This window comes from Athene noctua, chromosome 3 (assembly GCF_965140245.1).
Source record: "Athene noctua chromosome 3, bAthNoc1.hap1.1, whole genome shotgun sequence".
Taxonomy (NCBI): Eukaryota; Metazoa; Chordata; class Aves; order Strigiformes; family Strigidae; genus Athene; species Athene noctua.
In genome coordinates this window covers 31,410,987-31,437,411 of record NC_134039.1, presented here as the reverse complement: position 1 = coordinate 31,437,411, position 26,425 = coordinate 31,410,987, and the positions used below count along the sequence as shown (strand labels likewise).

Genomic DNA, 26,425 nt, shown 5'->3' with positions numbered 1-26,425 from the left:
CAGGATCCTCTCCAGAGGGAAATCTGCATGGATGCTCCTCATGGCCCAAGCTGCGTGTGACTCAGTGCACAGGGCTAAGGGCATTTTCCCTGGCAGGGTGCACCCTGGCAGGATAAAGAACTGGCTGACCCAGTTGAACAGAGGAGCCTACACAGCAGAACAACCTCTAGATGAAGGTGATTACAAGACCTGATTACTGGAGGTTTCAAAATACAGGTTACCTAAACACCTGAAACTACGTGTTAATGCAGAGCGTGTAGATTCTTGGTGTTTGGGGCGAAGAAAAAAAAAATATCTTAAATACAACTAAAGTTCACCAGAACTGTGCATCTGATGAAGAACTGCAGAATCCGTTAATACACACACATGCAATTTTCCACTCAGCAAGAAGAGCAGTAGATTATATAATACTTAAAGACGGGAGAAAGCAAAAGTGATCCAATGCTTGAAGTCCACCCTTCGCTTCCCTCCTTACAGCAGGGAAACCTGAAACCAAGATAAAAAGTCTTCGTGGGCTACTTGAAAAAAGCAACCACACACTGGATCAGGAGAGGGTTTAAAGTGCACACTTTTATTTTCTATTACAAAGGCTAAAAGAAGCAAGTTTGTTTTGTTTTTTATTTAAGAACAAAAACAAAAATGTTGTTAAAACATCTACATTATTATCCTGATACTAGACCTTATGAAAGATACTAAGTTCTTTTTTAATAGTAAAGCGTGGTATTCTTAAATTATATTAATACAAAGACATATTAAAGGACTCAAAATCATTACTACCCAGCTCAGAACTGCAGCATCCCCTTGCTATCTTTTTCTTTCACTTGCTAAAACCCATCCATTTTTGACATACAGTTTCATACAAGCTAAGTAGGGTATTTTTTTGGTTTTTTTACTTCCCCCTGTAAAGGTCAGGTTAACTCCAACACCAGCATCACTTAAATTCCTGCCCCTACCAAAGGATTTGGGAAAAGATTTTCACTAAGTCCTTCAGCATTTAACCAGCTGATCTAAATCAAATTCTGTGTGAGCCTGTGTGTCTGCTGATTTTACAGGATATGAGATTTTCTTCTAATGTTATAAAATCAAAACACCACTTCTTTTGTTAATAACCCTCAGATTTGGTTCTGTGCTGCAAAATATTCTTTCTCCCCTCACATGAATGAAGAAAAGAGAGAGTTATCACAGGGCCTTGTGAACACACCACTAAAGCAACCCTACAACTTGGCATTTATCTGTTGTAGATCTGCGAGTGCTGAGCAATTCTGCTGGAAGTACATAATGTGCTGAAGAAAACCCTCTTGGCTTGATAAAGCAAGCCTGGGAAGTCAAGTGTGAAGCTTCCTGCCTTTCACAATGTCCCTTTAAATAATATAAGCAAAGCTTTACCATTAAAACTTTACTTGCTAGTTAGCAGTATAATACTCTTTCACTGAGACGGGACTGTGAGGACATCCTAGGGGGTTTCAAAAGTATGAACAGGAAAACCTGTTCCATCTCAAAATTTATACCTATCTATATAAAACCCTCCCCTCTTTGTTATTTCCCTTTCTCTAACCCAAATAAAAGTCTTCATATTTAAACTGGAGATGCTGCGTTTCCTGGCCTGAGTCCTTTTCCGTTACCCTCATTTAAAAGATTCCTTCGATACCACACACATATAATATTATATAGAGTGATATATTTAATACCTGTGTATATATGCTTCATGGGAGGGGTCACATATATACACACTAAAACAAGTCTGGTGACAAAGTACTGCAACACCACAGACCAGGTTATCATATCAGGGAAAACAAAAATTGATACTCGACGCAACCCCCGTGACCGTGGGCCTCCCTTGTCTCACACACGCTCGCCCTCTCCCCGCCTCGGCCCCAACCCAAACCTCCACAGCCCTGCTGAGCAGCTCAGCTCTCATCGCAGAGACGGGCAGAGGGAACAGTGACCCACTCTGTAACCTAAACAAGTTATTGTATGAGAAGTCAAGGTGCAGCGAATGCTAGAGTCACACTAGAGATGCAGATTTGTTTTAAAAATAAAACCACATTCCAACGTTCCCCGATCCAGATTTGCTTCCTTGGTGTCTCTGCCCAACAAGAGCAGAACAAGATGACCCAGGAGCTGATGCCTGCCTCCTCCCCGTCTCTCTTTGTTTATAAAGTTGACCAGTTGATCACAAGGAGCAGCAGGAGAAGGTACAATCCAGACAGCTACAGCAAAGAGCAGAGGAGAAAATACAGCACCTGACCACTCAAAAACTGTGATGCGTTGGTCACTCTCCCTCCCCACAGTACTACAGATCCTTCTCCATCTCATCCTTCTCCCCACACCTGGGTAGAGATGGAAACAACCACTTCCCTCTCCTTCCAGTAAGTCACCTCTCTATCATCACGGTCCTGGCCCATAACCACCTCAGTGGAGTTGATGGACCTGCATGGAAGCTGGTTTAGAAAGGTGCCAGCTGCCCCCACAGCATCTCCTGCATTTCCACATCTCCCGTATTTCCACATCCCATCTCTCCAGAAGCTGGGAACCCCAAGGATATGGGAGCAGAGAGGGAAAAGGGGGACCCAGCAATGCCAAAGCACCAAGCAGTTCACGGCCAGATTGTATTTACCACAGATACAGTACTGCCAGACTGAGGGCTCTGAGCTTGCTGTCCCGGGAGACTCTGGATGAAAAAGGCATCCCCTGCGAAGGCTGGAAGGGAGATATATTTGTGTTTGAGTGGACGGTGCCATTCATGCATGCAAAACTGCAGAGGCAGCTGGACTGCAGAAAAGAGGAGAGGGAAGCTCAGGACAGAACACACATTTACTGCTTACGGGATAAGACCACCAGAACGGACAAGGCTGGCATACAGACCAGTGCTGCCTCTCAGTGCTGCCACTACAGACGCCAAAAGTCCTGGCCCAGAGCACAGCATCACTGGTTCCCCCACCGTGGTGCACGTCAGGCAGGACAGGAGCAGGCGCATGGCTGGGTCCCACTGGGCCACTCACCCTCCGGCATAGTCCCTGCCCTGGCTGCACTGCACATCTGCAAGCTCCCTGCCCCACTGCTGAGGGGGAGGGGGCTGCACCTCTGGTGCTGGTAGGCGCCCTTCCAGCTGGATTCCTGTCAGCAAAGCACCGCCCATGCTGCTCAATGGGGTCCTTTTAAATGTGTCCCCACTCAGTTCTTCTGGCCATGCAGGGAAAAACGCAGCTCTAAATAACCAAAACCATATGCCAAGTAGAAAGCAGGAAGGGAACTCCATTACCTACCTCCCTCTCTTCAGGACACAAGGCAACACAGAAACACAAGCTCCTTTTGGTTACAGCCTTCCTCCTGACAGATACTGCTGCATGGACTACAGTGACACAGGGTGTGTCACAGTCTCCACTACACCTTCTAGATGGCTTCAGTCTCACTTGCACCAGACACACCAGCCAAAAAACCAAACTAAAACTACCCACCCTGAATACCTGTCATGCACTAAGACAACTAATGAGCTGTCACCAACCTGCTTTCTGCTGAAACAGTCTGAAGTCACCTGCAGTCCAGTTCCTGCTGCTGCAAGCAGTTTTATTACTTTGCTGCTTTTAGCTACACTCTACAGCAGACAGCTGTTACCCTCCCTCAGCACCAGTTGATGTCTCAGGGCAATATAGACAGCAGAAGCTTAAGCACAGATGTTTAAAGTTGGATCTTAAGTGGTTTTCCTTCTTTTGCACTTCAATTCCTAATTCTGGTACTTAATTCCCAGGAGAGGATGGCTGCAGCAGCGTTAAGTGGGGCTTGCTCTGCAGCACTGAGAAAAGGAGCACATGAACTTCATGGTCACCTTTTCACCAGGTGTTTGGCCCTTTCTCTCAGCTTTGTCCTCCGGATCTCTGCAGCCATACTCTGAAATGAAGGGCAGAATGACACAAGGAGAAGTTCTCTGATTCACAGCCCAGTACAGACTGTATTCATTCCTCTGAAGGACAGTGAAAACAAAAAAATGGAGAGGAAGGAGAATTTGGGAGAAAGAAGAGAGAGAAGACGGATCACAAACTCAAATGAGCATGGCGTTCGCTGGCCAAGGAGAATCAAATTCACGATTTCATTCACCACTAATAAATCATCATCTCATAATCTTAAAACAAAAGAAAAGAAAAAGTTCTCTTTGCGAGACACAGATCTCGCTCTCCCTGCTACTGCCACTCTTGGAAAACCCACCCCATGTTTCTCCAGCCAACAGGCTCACCCCCCCTACCCTTACTATACGCCATCCCGCAATAGGAAGTTGTATTTCCCGAAGTCATCATCCCTGGGGCAGAGCAGCATATCCTTGCGGGCTTTGGCCAGTTTCTGTTTCAGCACCTCCCTCCGGTCTAGCCACTCAGTCAGCTCGTCCTGGCCGTGAGCATAGCGACATTCCTCTCCTTCAGGGCAGGCCTTGCTCTTCTGGAACCTGCTGGCACAAGGAGTGCAATTAGGAGGGCACCCCCAGGACAGGGTTTTGAGGTCCCCGTCTCAGATACTCGATCAGGGCCCACCAAAACATGCCGTGAACTCTCCTTTCTAAGGGCAAAGTGATTCTCCTACAAACCCACGTGCAGCTGGGGAAGGCAACATGGAGGCTGGGCACAAAAACAGAGCACCAAACAGAGCAACATCCATGAGAGGATTTAGTCAACGGAATTGAAACAATGTGAGCTGGAAATGGACCAGAAGGGATGAGGAGAAACCACCACACAAGAGAGGAAATGCCAGGTAACAGCCACTAGAGACAGAACCTTCTTTCTAACCAAACCAGCATTTCTAACCATCACAAGCCTTCTGAAGACCCCTCAAGGCACTGATTCAGAGGGTGTGAGACATTCAAACCATTTAATAAAGCACCTGGGATTCCCCCAGGCATCAGGCCAAGCAGCCTGAGAGCTGAGAGCATCCCGGCTGTAGAGGGGACAGGTGCAGACATGAAGCTGGCTCTCCTTTTCTAAAGACACGTGCTCAGGAATGGGGTTTTACCACTCAGTAGTGCGGCTGAGCACTTCTGGGATCTAACAGCAGCCAAACCTGTCAGCTTGTCCCACTCCTCCTCCAAGCAGAAGTCCCTGGGGACTCTGTGAGAAGAGGAGGAGGTGGTAAAGGAGGAAGAGGGATGGTGGAGGCTTGCTGCCCTGTCCCTGCAGCAGCAGCACAGGAGGGAGATGAAACAACGATACCTTTCACAGAGCCGGAATTCGCCCATGGGGAAGCGGTAGCTCCAGCAGCTGGAGTCACTGTCCGAGGTGAAGACCTTCTCCTTGTGCTTCTCCGACTGGATGTGCTGCTGCCACTGCTTCTTGCTGTTGCTGTTCTTCCCACAAAGCCAGCAGTGGTAGCCCATCTAACCAGACCAGACAAGGCAAAGGGCCAGTCAGTGCATTAACAATCCCACCCATCAGCCTTCCCCGTGCTGGCACTGCCTCTCCCCCTCTCCTTCCAGAGCATCCTGGAAGCTCCACTCAGCGTACTACCTCCTGCACTTCCCTGACATGTCAACTTCAGGGCATTGTGCTGCCACTGAGGGGGAGCAGAGGAGATGCTCTGTCGAGGTCTACCTACAGCTCAAATGGGCTCAGAGATCAGGACAACTCAGTTCACTGACATGGTCCCCCTGTCCCTGCTGATGAACCAGGGTGGGTTTCACTGCAAGGCCCCCAGGTGCACAGGCAATGCAGGACTCTTCAAGGAGCACAAATCCTTACACCAGCCAACACCCCTGAGCAAAGGAGATACATCTGCCTCTAGTTTTCTCAGGCCTCTGCACTCCAGACCCAGCTCTTCTCCAACCTTCTCCCTCTCTTCCGACAGGCCAGCAATGGCTTTGCTGGCTTTCCCAGGAGCAGGCAGGAACCCTGGAGAGAGGCTGAGCCAACACAAAAGGGAACCTAAGGTAGACTCCTACTGACTTGAGGATTAACAGAAAAGCCATTGCAGAGCCTTGCTGACCCCGGCTCCGTCCCTTCCTGCCTCATTTGTGCTGCTCCAAGCTGTCCATTTAACCTACATTAGCACAGGCTCTGTCCCACAAGAGCAATGCAGTCCCTAGAGCCCAGGAGAGGGGCAGGCTGTCAGCACTGAGGAGGAGGAGGGATGAAGGACAAGAGATCAGCTGATTACCATGATGTCAGCGTAGTCGGTGGGCATCTGGATCTGTTTCTCCCCTTCTCGTGAGGTGAGCGGTGTCCCCTCTCCAGGCTTCCCAGGATTGTGTTTCTTTAGCCACATGTCATAGGTCTGCTGCATATCTAGTACTGCACAAAGGCGACCCGTGAAGTCACTTAGACAACCTCCCATACCGTGCACAAACTATGAGAAAAGGACGAACGCTGGGGCAACCCTCCCTCCCCTCTCCTGTGCAGCAGCACTTGCCATCAGACTGAAGGCCTGTGCTCAGGAGGCCCAGTGTCACCTCCTCAGATAAGAGCCCTGAGAGGAACCAAATTCACACCACACCACCTGGTGTCTTCTATGAGTCAAGGGGCAACCATGACAGCAGCTACACAAAATATTCAGAAAGGAGGGAAAGTGCCGCAAGATCTCCATGGACTCCACCCCACAAGGTGATTCTCCATCAGGGCCTGATTCCACTTGACCTCAGCAGACATCTCACTCCAGCCAGGGAGCTAAGGCAGGGGCTAGATTCAGATCTGTCCCTTCTCCCTAAACCTAAGCTTCATCCTCAGCACTCGAGACAGAGGAGAGCCCTTAAGCAAGATGGCCATAGGAAGCACTGGGGAGGGGAAGACGACCTAATGATAGCCTGCTCCAAGTTCAAAACCTGCCCAGAGGACTGCAGTCAATGTCTCCTGGTGCTTTTGGTTTAAATTCCATTCAGCATACTAGTGGGAAGGGAAGCTTTAGTGGAAGCTTTGACCGCACATCTGCCTTTCCAAGATCAGCTCCTGAGAGAGGCTGTGGAAACACAGATGTTTGCAGACATGATGCAATGCTGTAAGTGCAATGCCTTAGTGATTTACTCCTCGCTAAATGGGTACTTGAGGAACTCAAAGCAATTGGGGATAATGAATGCAAATTCCCCCAAACTGAAACAACGCTGTTGTTTGAAGATTCACCTTGGTGCTTGAACAAACACACCCAGACTGGTCTGATCTGCTTTAAAGGCCTCAGCAACAAAATTACTTGAACTGTAACAAATAACAGTGTTTGGCCCAGCAGAGAGAAAGACCTTCCATCTGTAAAGACTGAACAAACTCAGTGCAGGCTTGAAACCCTTCAAGCTTCCCAGTATCTCCCAAGAGAGTTAGGTGAGCACCTGGACACTGGGCCTTGCAAAGAGAGTCCTTTTTTCCAGCTTGCTGTTGGTCTGAACAAGCAAAGATTGCTGCCAGAGAGTCGGCCATCCAGGACACAGGCAACCCCCCAGCTATGCCCCAAAAGGTAGCTTGGGAGCCTGCATAATTGATTCCAGACAAGCTCCTCCACAAAGGTACCACCCAACGATGTTCTCATTCAGGATCTCAAATCCACTCCTTTTGAATACAATGCCGTGAGCAGGGAGTGCCGCAGCCCAGGAGCAAGGGATATGAGCAGAAATGGGCAAGGAAGCCAAGGCAGATACAAGACAGACAAGAAAGATACAGGAGCAGCTACAGGTCAGGACTGGTGCTTTGGCAGAGCTCCATGCGAAGCCAGGCCTGGGACAGTATAGGCAACTGGAGGGACAGCACAGGGTGGATTCAAAGAGCTGCAGAAAGGGAGGGCAGCAATGGAGCAATGCAAGATATGAGATCAATGTTCACCAGTCCCAGAGCGAGGGACTCAAGTTAGAAAGAGCAGCTCTAAATTACTGTAGACAGACCTGCCCCATAATCCCACCTAAAGTCATGGTACCAGCTCCACCTCTGTGGTCAAGAGTATGTCTTAACAGACCCTGCATCCACTGCCTAAATGTCCTCTTCCTGCTCCCCAATCTCTCTGGATCATGTTTCCCCCACTCACTTTTATTTTCCTTCATGAAGGTCCACATGTCTCTCTCCTCAGGGCTGTGGGCAAAGGAGCAGTTGCCAACATACTGGCATTTCCTGCCATTTTGTGCATGGATACACAACTGTTAAAAGACAGAGAGAAAAATTTAGTATCTGCAAAACACTCCTTGCTAGAGAGGAAAGTGGGTTCAAAAACACAGCCAGGGGATTAAATTGCACACAGGAGAGGCTGCAATACAGGACACTTCATACGTCATTAAATCACACTTCTTTTCCTCAAGCTCCTGATGACATGAAGGGTAAGTTTTCCCTATAAACACACAGGCAGCTCAGTTCAGCACCTGGCCTTTCTCCTGTTGCCATTTTCATAGGCAACTGGGTGCAGGTACCCACAAGACAGCAGGGAGCAACCTGGATCAGCCCAACAGTGTCTCCTGCTGGTCATGTAGCTGGTCCTCAGAGGTGACTCATTCTCCAGCCATCTCCAAGTGGGTGAAGAGTAGCCTTATGGTTTGCTTAGACTGCACGAGCACACACACAACTTTACCTCACAGCTACCAGCGGCATAATTGCCAGAGAAAATGAGAAGCTTTCCAAGCATTGTATTTACTGACCATCGCTTCTCCCCCAGTCCTGTCACCAGAGGAGAATGGTGGTGTGGAGACCAGCTGGAGAAGAGACAACACTGTTCCTCTCTGGTTGAGGTTGGGTGGGAGCTCAGGCAATGCACACCCTTGTGTGGCAACCTGCTTTGCTGCACAATCTGCAACTCACCTGCTGGTCTTGTCTCCTACTGCAGCAGCTGTAAATAACACTTGCTCCCCCCACCAATTTCTAGCAACTGACCTGCAAATGGAGAGCGCTCCAGGCCTTGTGAGTGGCCTTTCACCTGCCCACAGACTAAGGGGCAGAAGATCCCACAGGGTTGGGAGGAAAGAGCTTTCTCCTTTCAGGGAGAAAGGAAAGGAAAGGGAGAAACTATCAATTGCCATATTCAGGGCTGGGGTTGGAGGTTAGATATGTGTAGCTTTCCTTACATGTGGCTTTTCAGCCGAGTTCTTAGTTTTGCTTTCAAAACACATCACGAGCAAGTTTCACAATTTACAGCAGCACAGCCACAGCAAAGGCAGGGATAGGCTTTGCCCAAGCGCTCTGTCTCGCCTCTCACCCACACTGAGAAACCCTGACCTAAGGGGAGACTTAAATCTCATTCCCAAGCCCTGTGCCAGCCACTTCTTGAGACAGTGACTGCATTAACAGCAACGTCAGAAACTTGCATACGTGCATAGAGTAGTTTAAACAGGTGCTGCTCCTTTTTCTGCTCCATCCTTTTGCTGGATGTTTGAGACCTTGCTGCCATGAGTCTGTCCTTGCCTCCCACCTCAGCCAACACATGGCTGCCTCCCTGCCAAGTCTACAAGGGATCAGCCCTCAAAGCACTGCACCATGGTGGGAGGAAAGGGGAAGGGGCACCTGGCTGTGCTGGGCACGGGGCTTACATCATATTGCTGTGGGAAGTTGCGGATGGAAGGCAGTGGTCGCACAGACACCCACTTCTTCTTTGCTTTGGACATCACCAACAGGACACGACGTTCCTTCGTCCAGCTAAAGAAGAGAGAATAAATCAAGAGAGGCAAAAGAAAGAGCAGAACAAGGTTTTGTTCTCCTCAGAGACCCTTAAATATTGAGAGATGACCAGATCCTCCAGTCCAGCTTGTCTCTGCACTATTCGGCTCCTCCTAGACACACACACATCTGTGACAGAGAAGCCACAAGCAGGGTGTTTAGAAGGATTTCTCCCTGTACTAATCACATATTTCTTGGAGTATCTCCTCTCATAAAGGCACAAAAGATCCCCCAAGTCTCACATGGCATCACCATGGATTACTAAAGAACTGTATTCCACCCTTTGACACAGACAGTTCTTGTGCAATCAGATCCATGAAAAACATTTGGGAATATTTTCTGTTTGAAAGGTGCAGTAGAAATGCAAGTCATTACAAGCACCATCTTATGAACAGGTGCCAGGAAGTATTAATTCTCCTGCAGCACCAGCAAGAGATCACCAGGAGTTACTCTGGGAAAAACCCCAGCTCTATTCAGTAGCTGCACGAAGAGGTGTTATCCTTTCCATTCCAGGAAGTGATCCTCACCTGCCCACCTCCTCCAGCAACTCCTGCTTCTGTCTCTTTTTCCTCAAAGGTCTTACATTTGTAATAGGATGCCAGACTGTGCCTTTGTGGCTTGTGTTATGGGAAGTGAGGTCCTATAAAACCTTATATCCTATCCTGCCAGGCTGCCTGCGTTAAGAGGTGCCACACTTTCCATGTTGGAAAGTCACCTAATGGTGACTTCCCAGCTGATATTCTTCTATCACACCGAACATCCTCACAGGCCCCCAGGAGCCAGGAGGTGCAAACAGACAAGACATGTCAGAGAACAGCAATCAGAGCAATGAAAAAGCCAAGGAAATTAATTTAAAAGGAAGCAGAATACCTTGAATCATTGCTAATAGTGACCTGACAGATGTTTGCAAATAGCTAGAAATATAAACAAGTGCAGAAGAGAACTATCTTAGCGACCTTGCTAAGAAGAAATGATAGCAACTGGGAAAAAAGGGAATTGTGGGAGCTGAACTGCATGCACCAAAAGTAACAATCTGCACAATGCTGTCAGCAAATACAAACAGTAAAGAAGAGAGCGGGAAACTGGAAAACAGATATCTGCAATGCTTGCTATAGTGACAAACACCCCGAGCAGCGAGAGGCTGCTAAGAAACCTTACAGCCTCTTCCATAGAGATGAAGCCCAAGTGAAGGTAAAAGGAGAAATGCCTGCCCTTGAAGAGGGGTGGGGAAAAGAAAAGGTTGCATTGCTCACCAGTGGCGGGCTTTGGCACTACAGTACTTGAGGTCTTTGTCTGGCTCCACCAGCTGCCCGTTCCTCCAGCACTGGCCACACACAAATTTCATCTGGAGGTCAAAGGTGCTTGACGTGGGAGCCCGGGGAGAAGCCTGGGGGAAAGAACCACAGCCTCAAGCAAACAGAGCCAAAATGCACCCCCCAAACTGCCACAGAGATGATGGTGGTTCCCTGCATGCCTGCAACAAGCCAGATTAAACCAGAAACAGCCCAGCTCTCCTTTGCCAGTGTTAGCTGGTGGCCTGTTGAGATACCAGACAGGAGCAAAACCACCGCTTGCTACAGCATGATTTCATGGGCTTTGACGTCTGGACAAAAGCGCAGTCAGCTTCAAGCACTGACCAGGCCTGGTTGTGAAACCTCTGCAGCATATCTCCACGTACAGACAAGCTCTGTGAGACCTGCCCCAGTTCTTAATGCCCACTTCCCTGCAGGGAGGGCAACACGTGTTGCCCTCGCTACCCATGGAGAGAGCTCAGCCGCACAGCCAAGAGAACCCCCTTGGGAGGAGGCCAGTCTGTGCCACAGTGCAGGACTTCCCACTCCAGCTTTTGGGCCAAGAGGCTCATTTCACATCTAGCACTTGACACACTGATGTCAGAGCTGGGTCCTCTTGTTAATACCCTTCAAAGCCATTTCTGGGCAGGTTTCCATTGCTCCCAGCTCATTTGCACAAGGCCTCACAGGCAGTTAATCATGATCTCTGGACAGTGGTGCAACTGTCAATTCACAGATTTCATATCCTCTCAGCCACTTAACTTCATTGGCCTTCTACCTGTCTCTTCGAGAAAGCTCTTTTGGGATTATGACTAACAGATTGTGGAGCAGAAAAAAAATGGGAGTCAGTCCCATATCATCACTGCCTTCTGTTTTCTGAGCAAATCTCTGGAAAGCTGTTTACACTGGAACACATGAGGCTGGTGTCTCCAGTTCATTTCCAAACCAAACGTCACGTACCAGTAAAACAGCTCTCTGACTGCCAACCACATAAACAGCCCACCCCCACTGCCATGCCTTGACTTCTAACCCTGAGCATCTAATAAGAAGCAGACAGGCAAACCATGTCCTCGAGGAGCAAGCTGCTGCCAGCAATTGATTAACAGTAGCGTGGACCCTATGTGCATCCCTTGGCAAAGGGAAAACAGGTGGTGCAGAATCAAAGCATCTCCCAGGAAACGCCACATAAGCTATTGACTACCACTCTGTATCCTCCAGACCCAGTCTTTCACAGAAGCAGAGCTGACACAGGAAGTGTTCTCCATCACTGTGAAAAACTGACCGGAGAGCTGACCTTTGCCTGTGCTGTCTACAAGAGGCCATCACTGCTCTGGATGTCCCAGCAAAAGGACCCATCCAGAGAACCATCATTTTTCTTGAAAAGCAGTGGCAATTCTGGCCTACCTACCCGCAGGACAGCCTTTCTGGTGGCATCTGGCATGTGACTTGTTCATCTGTCAGCTTTCATCAGTGCTAGAGCACATCAAAGCAGCCAGCTGCAGGATGCGCAGGGTCGAGACCTTGGATATCACAGAAGGCAGTAAGGTGCCTCCCTCTCAGGTGTGTGACCTTTGAACAGTAGAATCTCTACTTGGTCTCCAAAGGAAATTATGCCACCATTCACCACTTACTGAACAAACCTATAGGCCTAAAGTAACAAAATGGCACTGCTGGCATATTCCCTTTCATCAGCCCAATATTATCTGCTATATAATCCTCCAGACGACAGATCTCTCAGCACAGGAAGCTTGGTTCAAATCTACTGACCCAGGAAAAAGTAAAACCGAGTATCTCCAGAAGACACAATAGATTAGAGATAAAGAAAACGTTTCTCAGGTAATTCTGGTGATCTGGACTGCTTTCCCCACAAATTCTTAACTAAAAGAAGCCCTTTGCATTTCTTCATCAGAGTCATGCAAACTGCTGGTCAATCCAGTGGGCATGTATGCTCCCAGGGGATTAGAAGCCAAGTGAAAGATCAAAGCTGCTGCTGTTGCTGCTACATGACTGTATTTGTAAAGTCAAGACACATACCTGGCAGGCTGCTGATAACCAAGTGTGGAAATTACTATCACATGAGACTCTAGCAGATGAAGCCAGGCAAAAGTGCCTTGGGCTGTGGCACCACCCCTTGCTATGAAGCCAGACAATATAGTGTTAGCTATGCACCATGGCAACCAAATAAATAAATGCCTTTGGCACGACAGCTCTCCACTTCAGGCTTTGCAGAAAGCAACAGTCCCAGCACGGCCACTTGTGTTTCTCAACTTCAGGAACCCCTCTCAGTGACACTGAAATGCTCTCTGGAGGAGCCACATGCCTCGGGGGACTATATGAGGAGCCCAGGTTACTCAACCACCTAAATGAGTAAGCTGTACTTAGGTACAAGTACCCCTTATTAGAGACTTTCTTTTCCTCTCAATGCTTAAATTTCTGAGGCCGGTTTTTACAGGGGTTCTGCAGCTGGCTAGTGGAGTAAAAATAGAATAGCCCTCGAAAAACAGAAAAAAAATAGGGCTAAAACCCCTCAGTTCCTAGGCATGCAATGGGAAGACACTCAGCTACCTGTAATGGTCTTTCCTGCTGACTGTCTCTTCAATCTGGAGCAACTGGGTTTACTCCTACAGCACCCTCTATGGGACCAAATCTGCAGGGCCAAGGGCGAGATCCCTGACAGGTGTTTAGCAAGCAGTGTATCTTCCACTTCTTGCTAAGTCTCCTGACCTGCATCATCACAGCTGCTGGGTCTCTGTATGCTGCCTGCCTCTTTTCTCCACAACTGGATAGCCCCAGCCACTAACTGAGTCCAACTGGCAGCTGTGACAAAACTGCATCAAAATCCCTGGGAGTGACTTTGCTTCCGCTGAGCAGAGGGTGCCAGGGTGGGTGTGGATCACACAGGATGGTGGGAAGGAGGAGTCTGCTTTTACAGCACTCCTGGGAAGTTGTCTTTGCCAGGCAGCCAACATTGAAAGCTGGAAGGATGCTGAGAAAACTCTGAGTCACATTAGCCTGCTTGGACGGGAGAAAATAACGGCAAAAGTAAACATCTCTCAACAGATATGTTAGTTCTGCCCCCGGGGTCTTCGGCAGCAAGCCAGTGTCTCATCCTGGAGCACAGCCCTCTGTCTGAGTATGTGCTGATGCCAAAGCTGAGGTCTGCAAACACATGATCTGACTGACTTGACTCTGTCCCCCTGTACAGTGCCAGTGCCAGGCTACCAATCCCTACAGACAACTGATGGTGCTGTTGGTAGGCACTTTCTGACTGTACAAACAAGGCTGCTGCTTTGCTCCGCACAAACTGATGCCCTGGAAGGGTGGAGGGTACAGTCCAACTTTGCAACAGGCATTTGTGGGGCACAACCAGACTTTGCCATTGGCCATCAGCCCTAACACTGTCCAAGGGGCCCTGAAAATGTAGCGCTCTGCCCATCCCCTAACAGCTGATGTAGCTGGCACTGGCATTTCTCTTCCTGATCCTCTGCCCCCTGCAAGCCCCAACAGCCAGAAACAAAACTCTCACTCAGCATCCAGATCCCACATACTTCAGAGGACATGCTCTGACCAAGCCCACTGAACTTCCAGCAGCAGCAACTTCAGACAAAGGTGAATTTGAAGCTGCAAGGCTTACAGAAAAACAGCTGTCCATCTATCTTCTTTTTAATCCACAGATTATGTACAAAGAATGAGAAGACAGAGCTTTCTGGAAGATGCAGGCAGATCCACAGCAGGCAGGACAGAACCAGTCACTAGACTTCACTCCCCATGGGGCAGGGATTGCTGATATAAACCCAACTACTGCTGAAAATTCAGTTTTTTGCACTGTGGAAATGCAGGCAGCTGCCTCTGTCCCCAGGTAGAAAGAGATCATAGCCAGATCTGTCTGCAGGGACCATTCAGATCCATACCCACTTCTCATATAATACAGGCTGTAGGAACTTGTCCTCTCAGCTGACTGAGAGTCTAGAACATATTCCTTAAGCAAGACAGACAGCTTTGGGAACTAGAGACCTTGGCTACCGGTGGACTGCTGCTTCCCATTGCCCTCCCCCAACCATTTCAGACCACAACAGCAGAACAGGCTGCACAGGTGTGTTGCTGAGCATCTCCTCAAAGATGGATCCATCTCACGCAGTACATAGGTAGACACAGAGCCCACTGCAAGCATCAGTGCAGTAACTTGCATCTTTCCTGTTGGGCTAACCCATTGCCATCAGACCTGCTTTTCCCCAGCATCAGTGCCCTACAACCTTCAGAACACTTCCGCTGGCCCATAACCTAGCCAAATAAAAAAGCTGGTACACACCATGTCAGTGACTCAGATCCTTTTCCTATAAAACACCTCCTCCACAGGGTGCTCACAGGCTGCACTCACTGCTGGTCTCTGCAGAGGGACTCCTAGGTGAGAGGTACCAAACAAAAGTGAAGCACCCTTGCTCTGACAGCAGAGCACGGACCAAGGGGTGGTGAGCTCCGGCCTCCACAAGGGGAAAGAAATCTTTCAAGTGGGAACAAAAAGGATTCACAACACTTTACCCATCATTTTTCCAGGGAGAGAATTGCTCCTACTCCTAGAGCTTGTTAGGAGGCAGGAAGCTTCTCATCTTATCAGACATATCTTCCAAAAGCAATTAAAGAACAAAAAAACTCCCTGTTCTAATGGCAAAACTACTTTAGTTCAACTTCAGGGCTGGGCTGGGAATTGTACTCACTGGGTGGGCTCTGCTCCTACATCCCTTGGGAAAAAAAAAAAAAAAGAGTTAAGGCAGCACCACCCTTGCCAACAGGTTGGGAGAAAGCAAACAAAGAGGTGCCCTTTGTTTATAACACACCTCTCCAGAGAAAGCTCTTGGCAGTGCTAGAGGGTGCAGCCAGAGGCATCTTCTCCCACACTGAGAGACTGGTGGCACAAAGAGAGACAAAGCTCATAGCCTCCTGGCATAGTGCTACTAAGATCTCTGCCTAGCTTCAACAGCACCTGAGCTGCAAGTTCCACCCGCTTCTGTGTTTAGAGCAGTCCTGTGAGTCATGACTCATTTCTTAGAGTCCTTCGAACTGCCGTATCGTCCCTTGGCCACTAAAGGGCAGCAGGACACCTTTGGTCCCCACTCCGTGTGGCCACAGTCCCCGAAGTTTCCCAGTTTCACCAGCAAGGTGTCACAGAAAACACCACTCTCTATGCGTTGTCCTCCCTGCTCTGGAGGCTTTACCCCACCACTGAACAGAGCAGATAACAATGCTGCAAAACAGGGCATAAAGCTCACTGCTGCCACTGCAACCAGGAAAGCTCTCAGCTGCCCTCCTCAATGGCCAGCCTGGTCTGCCTGCGACCTGTCAGACAGAGCAATGGGAGGAAAAGAGAAAGTGCCGGAACAGCTGGGAGCAAAACCAGGATGCAAGCCCTAGATGCACCTTACTTACCGTGCTGTTGGCTGGTTTGCTGGCATGTGCCTCCATCTGCTGCCAGTACTTCTTTGACTCCTGCACGATATCTTCATGGGTCATTCCTGGGAACAAAAGGAGACAGGACTGAGCTACTGTGCTTTGGCTAAAAGAAGAGAGGGAGAGAAGGGTTACAGGACTTCCTAGGTTGGGGCTTAGTAACACCTGTGTGGCTGACAGCTCCCAACACTCCTACTGGTAATGTCAGGTCATGGGTTGTGAGGGGACCCAGCACAAAATGCGTTTAAGCATAGGCTAAGGAAGCTCCTCTCTTCACACAAGCCAAATGAAAGCGGAACAGTTCAGTCTCCTGGGCTCAGGCAGACCTGGCATTCTGCTTAGGCTGTCTGCAAAGGACCCAGATGCTGCCTCCAAGATGATGATTCTTGACTAACAGTCAAGAACTTTCCAAGGCTGTCCCCCAACACCATATGAACAGATCCTACCCAAGGCCCTGAAGACAATGCTTTGTTACTGTTGATCTACTGTATATTGGAGTTTTTGCCACTAGCTTGGAAGATCACATCTAGCATCTCCAAGACCTCAGAAGTCTCACCAAATCCCTGCTGGGATTAATTAGCCTGTTACACACTTTAAGTTGTGGAGGCTGCCCATCAATCAATAGGCAAAGAGGAAAGTTGAATTTCAACACAAACACCAAGCACAACCAAGGTAGCAAGGAAAGACCAACTAAGGACAGTGGCTAGTGTGTAACCAGCAAGGAAAGATCTGCAAGGGTTCAGGAATCAGAAATGCAATACAGAAAGGATTTGTCAGACCTTATATAAGGAATTAGCTCCTGACGAACTCAAGTGGTGAGGGAACAGCCTCTGCCAGCAGCAACCCGCTATATGGGTGCTACAATTCGCAGACCACTAAACAACAGGAGAAACTATGACTGGACAGTTCCTACTCTTACAATGTGAGGACTCTGTTATAAAACCCCCATGTTATTTAAGTGCTGTAAAGACTCGTGATAGCTGCCAAAACAAAACTGAAGCAAGTATCTTAAAATGGCCAGTTGACTGCCAGAAGTGCGGTGCTGAGGATGACCTTGATGCGGCACCCCCAGCACAGAGTTTGCAAAACTGCTTGCTTTGCTTTTGCCTACAGCTTTTATTATTGAAGTGAGGTGTTCCTCCGGCATGCCACAGGGACATGATGTTTGATCTGGGAGTCAGGACATTTCAGAACTTAAGGGCCAGCAAACACAAGTTTTCAACTCAGCTTAGGCTGTGTGTAACTTTGGTAAGTCACAGCACTCCTGACCCCAGATTCCCCATCTGTGATTTCAACTGTCCAGGCGCTTGCCAGGCAACAATACTGCTGTTTGTAAAGGGCTTGGACAGGATGAGAAGTATTCAGGGAACTTTCCGATTCTTCAAGAACATTTGCTCAGGCCTCCAAAATGGCAGCTGCTGCATAGCTGGTATTACTCCCAGGTCAGAACTGTTCATGGATTTTCTCCTTCTTAACCATTAATCCCAGAAGAAACTGCGTACAGTTAGAATAACTGCAACTCCCTCTTCTGTGTCCAGGTACTCCAGGGCTGGACACAACGCTGATCTGTACTTACAGGCACGAAAACTGTAAATCTGGGAAAACCACAGCAAAAAGTTAACGTGCTGCACTGGACCTGGCAGAGAAAGGGCCAAAGCAGCTCCCATCTTCTCCATTCTGCATACCTGCAGTGATCCTCTGAGTGCAGAACTAACAGGAGAAGCATATACACCTCGCCAGAAGACTGAATTTCAAATTAAGTTCTTAGCAAGTGACTGCCTTCTTCCAGTCCCAGCAATCTGAACTAACTCAACAACATGGTCTAGAAATGTGGTGGTTGAGAAAAAAAACCCCTCCCAAATATGAAAGGATATTTTCCAACACACCAGCTCTCCAAAGCATGAACCGCCCCAAAAAGATGATCTGTGAACCAGAAGGCCCATGTGTTGATTACTTGTAACATTTCAACATCTTTCTCAACATCATTAGTGAGAACAAAGACTCTGTGATTTCCACTGATGGAAGAAGATAGCAAGATATGTGTGTGAAAAGCCACAGTGAACAAGAAAAAAGTTCTGCCTGTCTACATTTTCAGATCTTGGGAACCTTCACTAATACAATCTTTTACCCCCATGAAGAGTCACAAGCTCTGTAAAAGCTCAAATGGCTGTGAAATGCAACAGCTCACTGATTTCAAATGCAAGCTTCTATGGATGATGCTCCCTTCCTATTCTTGCCAAGCAAACAGTACCCAAATCAAACTCTCTGCTCCAAAGCCAAAGCACTCCCAGAGAATGGCAACAACTACCTGTCACCTCTGTTTCCATAATGAAGGCTACACTTAAGAGAAGTAATAACCTACCACTCCAGGAAGGCAAACTCACAAGGACAGCAGGCTCACAGAAAAAAAAACCCAAAACCAAAAAGATGATGCATCTCCCATTGTTGGAAAAGATGGAAGTAAGCATAAGGCTTACTGACCACTTCTGCAGCTAAACTCATGGCTTGTTTCATCTCCTCAGCCTTCCCTTTGGAAATCACTTCTTCAAGTAAAGAAGTCAAGAAGAAAAATCAATCTAACCATTTCTTCTACAGGCTGAAGAGGAAGGAATAGGGAGGGAGGGAACAAAGAAACTTTTTCTGAAAAAAAATACCAACAAAAATAAACCAACCATAGGGTGGGGAAAAGAGCAAGATGCTTGAACATTAGAGTGTTCGGAATACTACACTCACTATCATAAGCACGTAGGGCAGCAATGGTGGCATATGGCTCACAGGCAACATGCTGTCTTAGAAACTCTGGTGGTGTAATTTTTTAATTTCCTTCAGCCACAAGTAAGTGAGGCCAAACGGCATTCCCCACAGTGTGTTACTTGTTCATCACTGTCCCTCATGAGCCAAGCCAAAGCCAAGGACTGCACTGAACAACAGTGACAGGCACTTGAACAATAAATTAAAGAAGTTGCCCCCAATTACAACACAGTGAGAAACATCCATAATGTGTTTCCTCTCTGAAGTACTTCCAATTACCAAGCTAGGTCCTGCGCTAACCAAGACCCTGTGGTGAAAAAAGATGTAGGTAGCATCGTGGGTGTATCACCGTCTACTCGGTTAACAGGAGAGCACCAAGAGAAACCCTCCAACATGTCGGAAAGTGCCCGATGTGGCAGTGTCATTATATGAGTGACCTAAATATAATTTCTGCAATAGCCTCTTCAGAGGCATGTCATCAACTCCTTTCTGGGAAACACCAAATATCTTGCCATTTCCCACTGTTGGTGAATTTGTTTAGAGATAAACTGAAGATGCACAGCCTTCCTTTATATAACCGCTTTGTCACCTGCACATGCTGCCATTCTCACTGCACCAGATGCTCACACAGGGTCCCAATTGCTATTTAGGGTCTTGCACAGGATTTAAGCACCAAAACACCTCTGGGGATTCAGCCCTACCTAATAATCATTTCAATTTATGCAGCTGGTCCCAGGGGAAAGGCTTTCTGGTCTGCCAACTTCAGTAGCACATGTAAAGGGACAAGGGCCAAATCATCTCAGAGAACACCTTGGCCCTCTTTTCTGTGTCCCTGAGGAGACAGAGTAAGTACATGCACAAGTGAGTGACAACTTCTCAGTACTCCAAAATCACCCTCTTCTCTCAGCTGGCCCTGGGTACACAGTTGGGTGTACACATCACCAACCCTGCACCAAGTCACACCCACCTGAATACTGCTGCAGCAGCCAGACCTTGAGCTCGATGAAACTATGAGCGAAGTGGCAGCTGTCCTCGCGCAGACAACCGTAACGTACCTCATGTCGGCACACATCGAACTGGAAGTGCTCCTGGAACTGGCGGATCTTGGAGTATTTCAGGGAGGTGGAACGCACGATGTGAACCAGACACCTGCAGCCAGGCCAGAGAAATATGAAGCACCAGAGGATCAAATCTTCACCCCCTCCTCCTTATACATGACTTCCAGACATTTGACTGGGCAGGCAAAGGACACAGAAAATCAACTCTGGGAGAGGCAGACTCCCACTGGTAAAACCAACACCCTGCCCTCCCACCCTATCAACCCTAGGTAGGTATTTTCAACCTCCTCAGCCCATGGGTGATGCTCTGCTTAAGTTCAGAGATCAGACATTTCAAAATATGCAGCAAAGATACCAACTCCTCTGGTTCAGCAAGACCCTAAGTCTCAGGTTGTGAGGAACCAGAAGGGGTTGTATTACTGTGTACTTGACATGTTTCTTATACTTGTTTTCCTAAACATTCATTACCAGCCAGTCAGAGGCAGGATCCTGAGCTAGAGGATCTTTGATTTGACCTTTAAGTAAAGGCCAAACTCAAAAGCAAATTAAGTCAATGGAAAGCTTAGACTGACTCCAAAGGGCTTTGCTGATGCCTGAAATCCCTTAGCACCAGGAGCAAACACAAAGGGTGAAGCACACAGTGCTTTGAGCTGCTATGACTAGAACCCACAGGGAGGAAAAAGAGAAAGAGACCAGGGCCCTAGAGTTAAACTGGCTGGACTTGTAAGAGATTGCTCCCATCAGCACAAAAAAATGTTCACTCACTTGTTGTCATGGAAACTGTGTTTGGCAGAAAGGTTGGAGCAGACAGATGGTGTGTCCTTGGTCCCTTTGCTGATAATCCGGGGTTTGCTGTCAAAGCAAATCTGAGAAGAGAAAAATTAGCATGCTGGGAAAATCTTAGAGAGCAATGAACCTGAGCCACTTCACTTGGAAGGGGAAGAAGAGCCAGAGCCAAACTATTCTAATGTTCAAAGTTAGAAGAAGCCTGGTGAAAACTTTGTGGTTGGACTTTAAAATAAAACAAGCGAATTTTTAGAAAGCTTCTGGACAACATTTTTTGGCTTATTCTTAAGAGTTCTTTTCCATTGTGGTTGGAAAAAATTTTGATCAGAGCCACATATTTTTTCCCAGTTAGCCAACAGAGCAAGAACAAGGGGGAAGTGGTGGGGAGAAATAAAAGAACAGCCAGCTCACAGCAAAGAGCATGTCCCTTTACAGGTACCACTAGCAGTGTGGGGAACTCTGCTGCAGAGCATCAAGATGGTACAAGCCAATCCTTAACTGACTGACTCAGTGGCTCAGCACAGACATCCAGTGGGAATTTGTTGTATTATGGGATTCTGATTTCTAAAGTAGCTGGGGCTAAATTACAATTCAAAGCAACATCTCAAGACAGATGAAGAGACAGATGATCCCATGAGGCTCCTTGCACCTGGGTCAGGTGCAGGGCTAAGGAGGAAAACTGCCTCTCCTTTCTCCTATGCAGCTGGGAGCAGGGCACTGGCTGGGACATACAGAATCACAGAATCATTTAGGTTGGAAGAGACCTTTAACCTTCCCTCATCATATACACTGCTGTTCAGGTAGTTACTTAGCACAGTCTGGGGGTGCTACCGGGGAATCCCCTGATCTCCAGAAGAAACCAGAATGCTCCTGGAGATGCCTGAAAGGAGTCCTGGGGAGCTACTAGTCATGGAACTGCCTCCAACACGAACAAAACTCTTCACGTAACTGCCTAGGAGTTGAATGTGTCTTCTACCCAAGATTTCAGCTGTTTCCAGGGAAGTCAGAAACAGTCTTGGAGCTGCCTGGGAGAGGTTCCAGGGAGCTACAGGGTATTGACCTGCCTCCAACATGGACGAAACGCCTTCACTAGCAACCTGAGGGGAGTCTGGGGCTGCTACTTGAGAATTCATCCATCCCCAGAGGAGGCCAAAATAGTCCTGAAGATGCCTGAGAGGAGTCCTGGGGAGCTACCAGGCATGGACCTGAGTCCTACATGAAGAAAACTTTTCAGGTAACTGCTGAGGAGAAGTCTGCAGCTGCCACCCAGGATATTCAGACATCTCCAGGGAAGGTCAAAACACTCCCAGCCATAAACCTAACACTGCCAAGTCCACCACTAAAACCATGTCCCTAAGCACCACATCTACATGTCTTCTAAATACCTCCAGGGACGGTGACTAAACCATTTCCTTGGTATGCTTTTTGGTGAAGGAATTTTTCCTAATATCCAAACTAAGCCTCCCCTGTTGCAACTTGAAGCCATTTCCTCTTGTCCTATCACTTGCTACTTGGGAGAAGAGACTGACACCCACCTCAGTACAACCTCCTTTCAGGTAGTTGTAGAGAGCAGTAAGGTCTTCCCTGAGCCTCCTTTTCTCTCCCCAGTTCCCTCAGCTGCTCCTCGTACGACCTGTGTTCCAGAGCCTTCACCAGCTTCGTTGCCCTTCTCTGGACACGCTCGAGTCATTCAATGTCCTTTTTGTAGTGAGGGGCCCAAAACTGAACACAGGAATCGAGGTGCAGCCTCACCAGTGCCAAGTACAGGGGTAAGATCCCTTCCCTGTCCCTGCTGGCCACGCTATTGCTGACACAAGCCAGGATGCCATTGGCCTTCTTGGTCACCTGGGCACACTGCTGGCTCCTGTTCAGCCAGCTGTCAATCAACACCCCAGGTCCCTCTCTGACTGGCAGCTCTCCAGCCACTCCTCCCCAAGCCTGTAGCACTGCTGGGGGTTGTTGTGGCCCTAGTGTAGGACCCGGCACTCAGCCTTGTGGAACCTCACACAACTGGCCTCGGCACATCAATCCAGCTGGTCCAGATCCCTCTGTAGAGCCTCAATCAGATCAACACTCCTGCCCAACTTACTGTTACCTTCAAACTTACTGAGGTTGCACTCAATCCCCTCATCCAGATCATTGATAAAGATATTAAACAGAACTGGCCCCAGTACTGAGCCCTGGGGAACACCAGTTGTGACCAACTGCCAGTTGGATTTAACTGCATTCCCCAAAACTCTTTGGGCCCAGCCAGCCAGCCAGGTTTTTTACCCTGCAAAGAATACACCTGTCCAAGCCATAAACAGTCAGTTTCTCTAGGAGAATGCTGGGGGAAAGTGTCAAAGGCCTTTGACTTAAAGTCTAGGTACACAACATACACAGCCTTTCCCTCATCCACTCAGCAGGTCACTTTGTCACAGGAGGAGATCAAGTTAGCAAAGCAGGACCTGCCTTTCATAAACCCATGCTGACTGGGCCTGATCACCTGGTTGTCAAACACATGACTTTCCCTGGCACTGTGGTCAGACTGACAGGCCTATAGTTCCCCACATCCTCCTTCCGGCCCTTCTTGTAGATGGGCGTCACATTTTCTAACCTCCAGTCAATTGGGCCATCCCGTTAGCCAGAACTGATGATAAATGACGGAAAGTGGCTTGGTGAGCACTTCTACCAGCTCTGTCAGTACCCTTGGGTGGATCCCATATGGCCCCATAGACTTGTGTCTGTCTAAGTGGTATAGCAGGTTGCTAACCATTTCCCCTTGGATTATGGGGGCTTCATTCTGCTCCCTGTCCCTGTCTTCCAGATCAGGGGGCTGAGTATCCCAAGAACAACTGGTCTTACTATTAAAGACTGAGGCAAAGAGGGCATTAAGTACCTCAGCCTTTTCCTCATCCTTTGTCACTATGCTTCCCCCTGCATTCAATAAAGGATGGAGATTGTCCTTAGTTCTCCTTTTGTTGCCGATGTATTTATAAACATTTTTAATTGTCTTTTATGGCAGTAGCCAGATTAAGTTCTAGTTGGGCTTTGGGCCTTCTAATTTTCTCCCTGTGTAACTTCACAACATCCTTGTAGTTCTCCTGAATTGCCTGCCCCTTCTTCTAAAGGTCATAAACTCTTCTTTTTATTCTGAGTTCCAGCCAGGCACGTCTTCCCCACCAATTCATCTTTTGGCACATGGGGACAGCCTGTTCCTAAGCCTTTAAGATTTCCTTCTTGAACAATGTGCGACCTTCCTGGATGACTCTGCCCTTCAGAACTGCCTCCCAAAGGACTCTGTCAACCAGTCTCCTAAACAGGCCACAGTCTGCCATCCAGAAGTTCAAGGTGGCAGTTCTGCTGACCCACCTCCTTACTTCTCCAAGAATCAAAACCTATCATTTTGTGATTGCTCTGCCCAAGAGGGCCTCTAACCATCACATTACCCACAAGCAGGGCACCTTCCCTAGTTGGCTCACTCACCAGCTGTGTCAGGAAGTTATCTTCCACACATTCCAAGGAACCTCCTAGACTGTTTTCTCTCTGCTGTATTGTATTTCCAGCAGACATCTGGGAAGTTGAAGTACCCCACAAGAACAAGGGCTAGGGATTGTAAGACTTCTCCCAGCTGCTTACAGGGTATTTTGTCTGACTCTTCATCCTGGTTGGGTGGTCTGTAACAGACTCCCACCATGATATCTGCCTTGTTGGCCTTCCTCCTGATTTCTACCCATAAACACTCAACCCTATAGTCACCATCATTAAGCTCTAGACAGTCAAAACGCTCCCTAACATACAGGGCTACCCCATTGCCTCTCTGTCCTTGTTTATCCCTTCTGAAGGGTTTATAGCCATCCATCATAGCACTCCAGTTGTGCGAGTCATCCCATCATGTTTCCGTGATGGCAACTATCAACATATCAATGGTCCAGATACATACTGAGGAGACGATGAAGGGTGCATGCTCCCTCCCACCAGTTCTGTACCTCACAGAGAAAGGTGAAGATGCCCTGATGTTCCTTGAGGAGCTTGGCAATGGTGAGGCTGCTCTGTTTGATCCCACCCAGAGGGTCAAAGAGGAGGTCACGGTTGAGGGTCCCCTTCCTCTCCTCCGTCCACACGTCGATCTCTTCCTGGTGGTACGCGAAGGTGCAGTTATCCCCGTACTTACAGTCCTGCTTGTTAAGCATATCTACAAAGCAACAAACAGCACACACCACCACACAGGGAGGGCAGCCCAGTCAGAAACTAAACTCCCTCGCGTCTCCTCCCACTGCCCACACCTCACAAGGAGCTGAAAGCAAGAAGACACAGAGTTAAAGAAAAAAGAAAAGATATCTCCCCCCAAGTTTGTCTATACCAAGACATTCAGGAAAGTTATTGCAAACTACTGATTGGTGACAAGTAATGCTGTCTGTTGTAGAACCCATCGCAAAATGGAGGCCTGAATTAATTCAGTGTCTGGCCAGGGACAGACGACAACTGAATCAATCTCTTTTAAAGCCAACCCAGATTAAGTTCTCCTAGTGTCTCAGCACTAAGAAGCCATGGGGCTGCTGGGTGGAGTGGGACTAATGCAGGCACATGTACAGATGGCAGGTTCTCAGCAAAGCCCATGTCAACACAGCAGCTGAGTGCTTGGCTGTGCGCAGCACTTCATTACGACTTTGTAACTCTTCTGCTCCACCACTTCAAAAGCTGCCTGCTCTCCCCAGCATGGGAGCTCATTGCCTTTCAATGAGCCTCTCGGTCCAGGGGCTACTGATGGGATATGAAGACCCCAAAGACAGCAGGTGATACCAATTGCAAGTCCCTTCCCAGCCTCTGTAAAGCCCCTTCCCAGCCACCAACAGCCCTATCCTCTCCAGATCACCTTTGCACAGGTAATAGGATCCTACAAAGTTGGTTTTCGTTGGGCGAGGACGGATCCTCTTCCAGGTCTTGTCTTCTGAGTTCTTCAGCCTGCCCAGCAGGATGTCCCGCTTGCACTTGTGCTCCAAGCCTTCCCGATAAGTGTAATCACCAGCCTTGGGCCCTGCAGGAGAGAATAATCCCATCAGCCCAGAAAAAGGCAAACCCTAGCCCATGCCAGCACTCTGGGTGGCAGAGCAAATGCATCACCTGTTTTGGGGTAGCAGATATGACACGCTTGTTTGAAGACATGAGTAGATGCCAGGGGGTTCTTCACCAGTAGGGCTGTGTTCGGCATTACTGGTTCCGGCTGGGACAGCAGGTGCTCGGTGACTTTGGGCACAGCTGGGTGACTCACTCCACCGAGGCTGACCTAAATGAAAACACATGTACTTCTCAGCTCTGCAACCACATAACTAAGAAACCTCTCTAATCCCTTGCTCCAGTCCAGCCTCTCAAAAACCTTCCTCATTTCCTCTCTCATCAAAATGTTCACATCTGAAACTACATTTCCAAAAGAGTTGCACGCAAACTTTTCAAGGATAACAAACAGCGAGGTATGTTCACTTCAAAGACAGGCCCCTTTCTCTCTTGGTAAGGGACCTCAGTT

At 48.3% G+C, this 26,425-nt stretch overlaps 1 protein-coding gene across 8 annotated transcripts in view; it reads right to left on the bottom strand.

Annotated features, from left to right (window-relative positions):
• Positions 1-550: 550 nt before the first annotated feature.
• Positions 551-26,425, bottom strand: part of ZC3H7B (zinc finger CCCH-type containing 7B) — a 50,299-nt gene continuing 24,424 nt past the window's right edge. For all 8 annotated transcript variants that reach the window (XM_074902567.1, XM_074902562.1, XM_074902561.1 and 5 more), the window contains 12 exons: positions 26,026-26,188; positions 25,778-25,939; positions 24,891-25,096; positions 20,902-21,002; positions 20,046-20,227; positions 16,307-16,392; positions 10,844-10,977; positions 9,464-9,569; positions 7,978-8,086; positions 6,136-6,269; positions 5,196-5,359; positions 551-4,438 (listed from right to left, as the gene is read on the bottom strand). In XM_074902567.1, the coding sequence (XP_074758668.1) occupies positions 4,246-4,438; positions 5,196-5,359; positions 6,136-6,269; positions 7,978-8,086; positions 9,464-9,569; positions 10,844-10,977; positions 16,307-16,392; positions 20,046-20,227; positions 20,902-21,002; positions 24,891-25,096; positions 25,778-25,939; positions 26,026-26,188 (1,740 nt within the window). In that variant the 3' untranslated portion in view covers positions 551-4,245. The remainder of the gene's footprint in view (positions 4,439-5,195; positions 5,360-6,135; positions 6,270-7,977; positions 8,087-9,463; positions 9,570-10,843; positions 10,978-16,306; positions 16,393-20,045; positions 20,228-20,901; positions 21,003-24,890; positions 25,097-25,777; positions 25,940-26,025; positions 26,189-26,425) is intronic.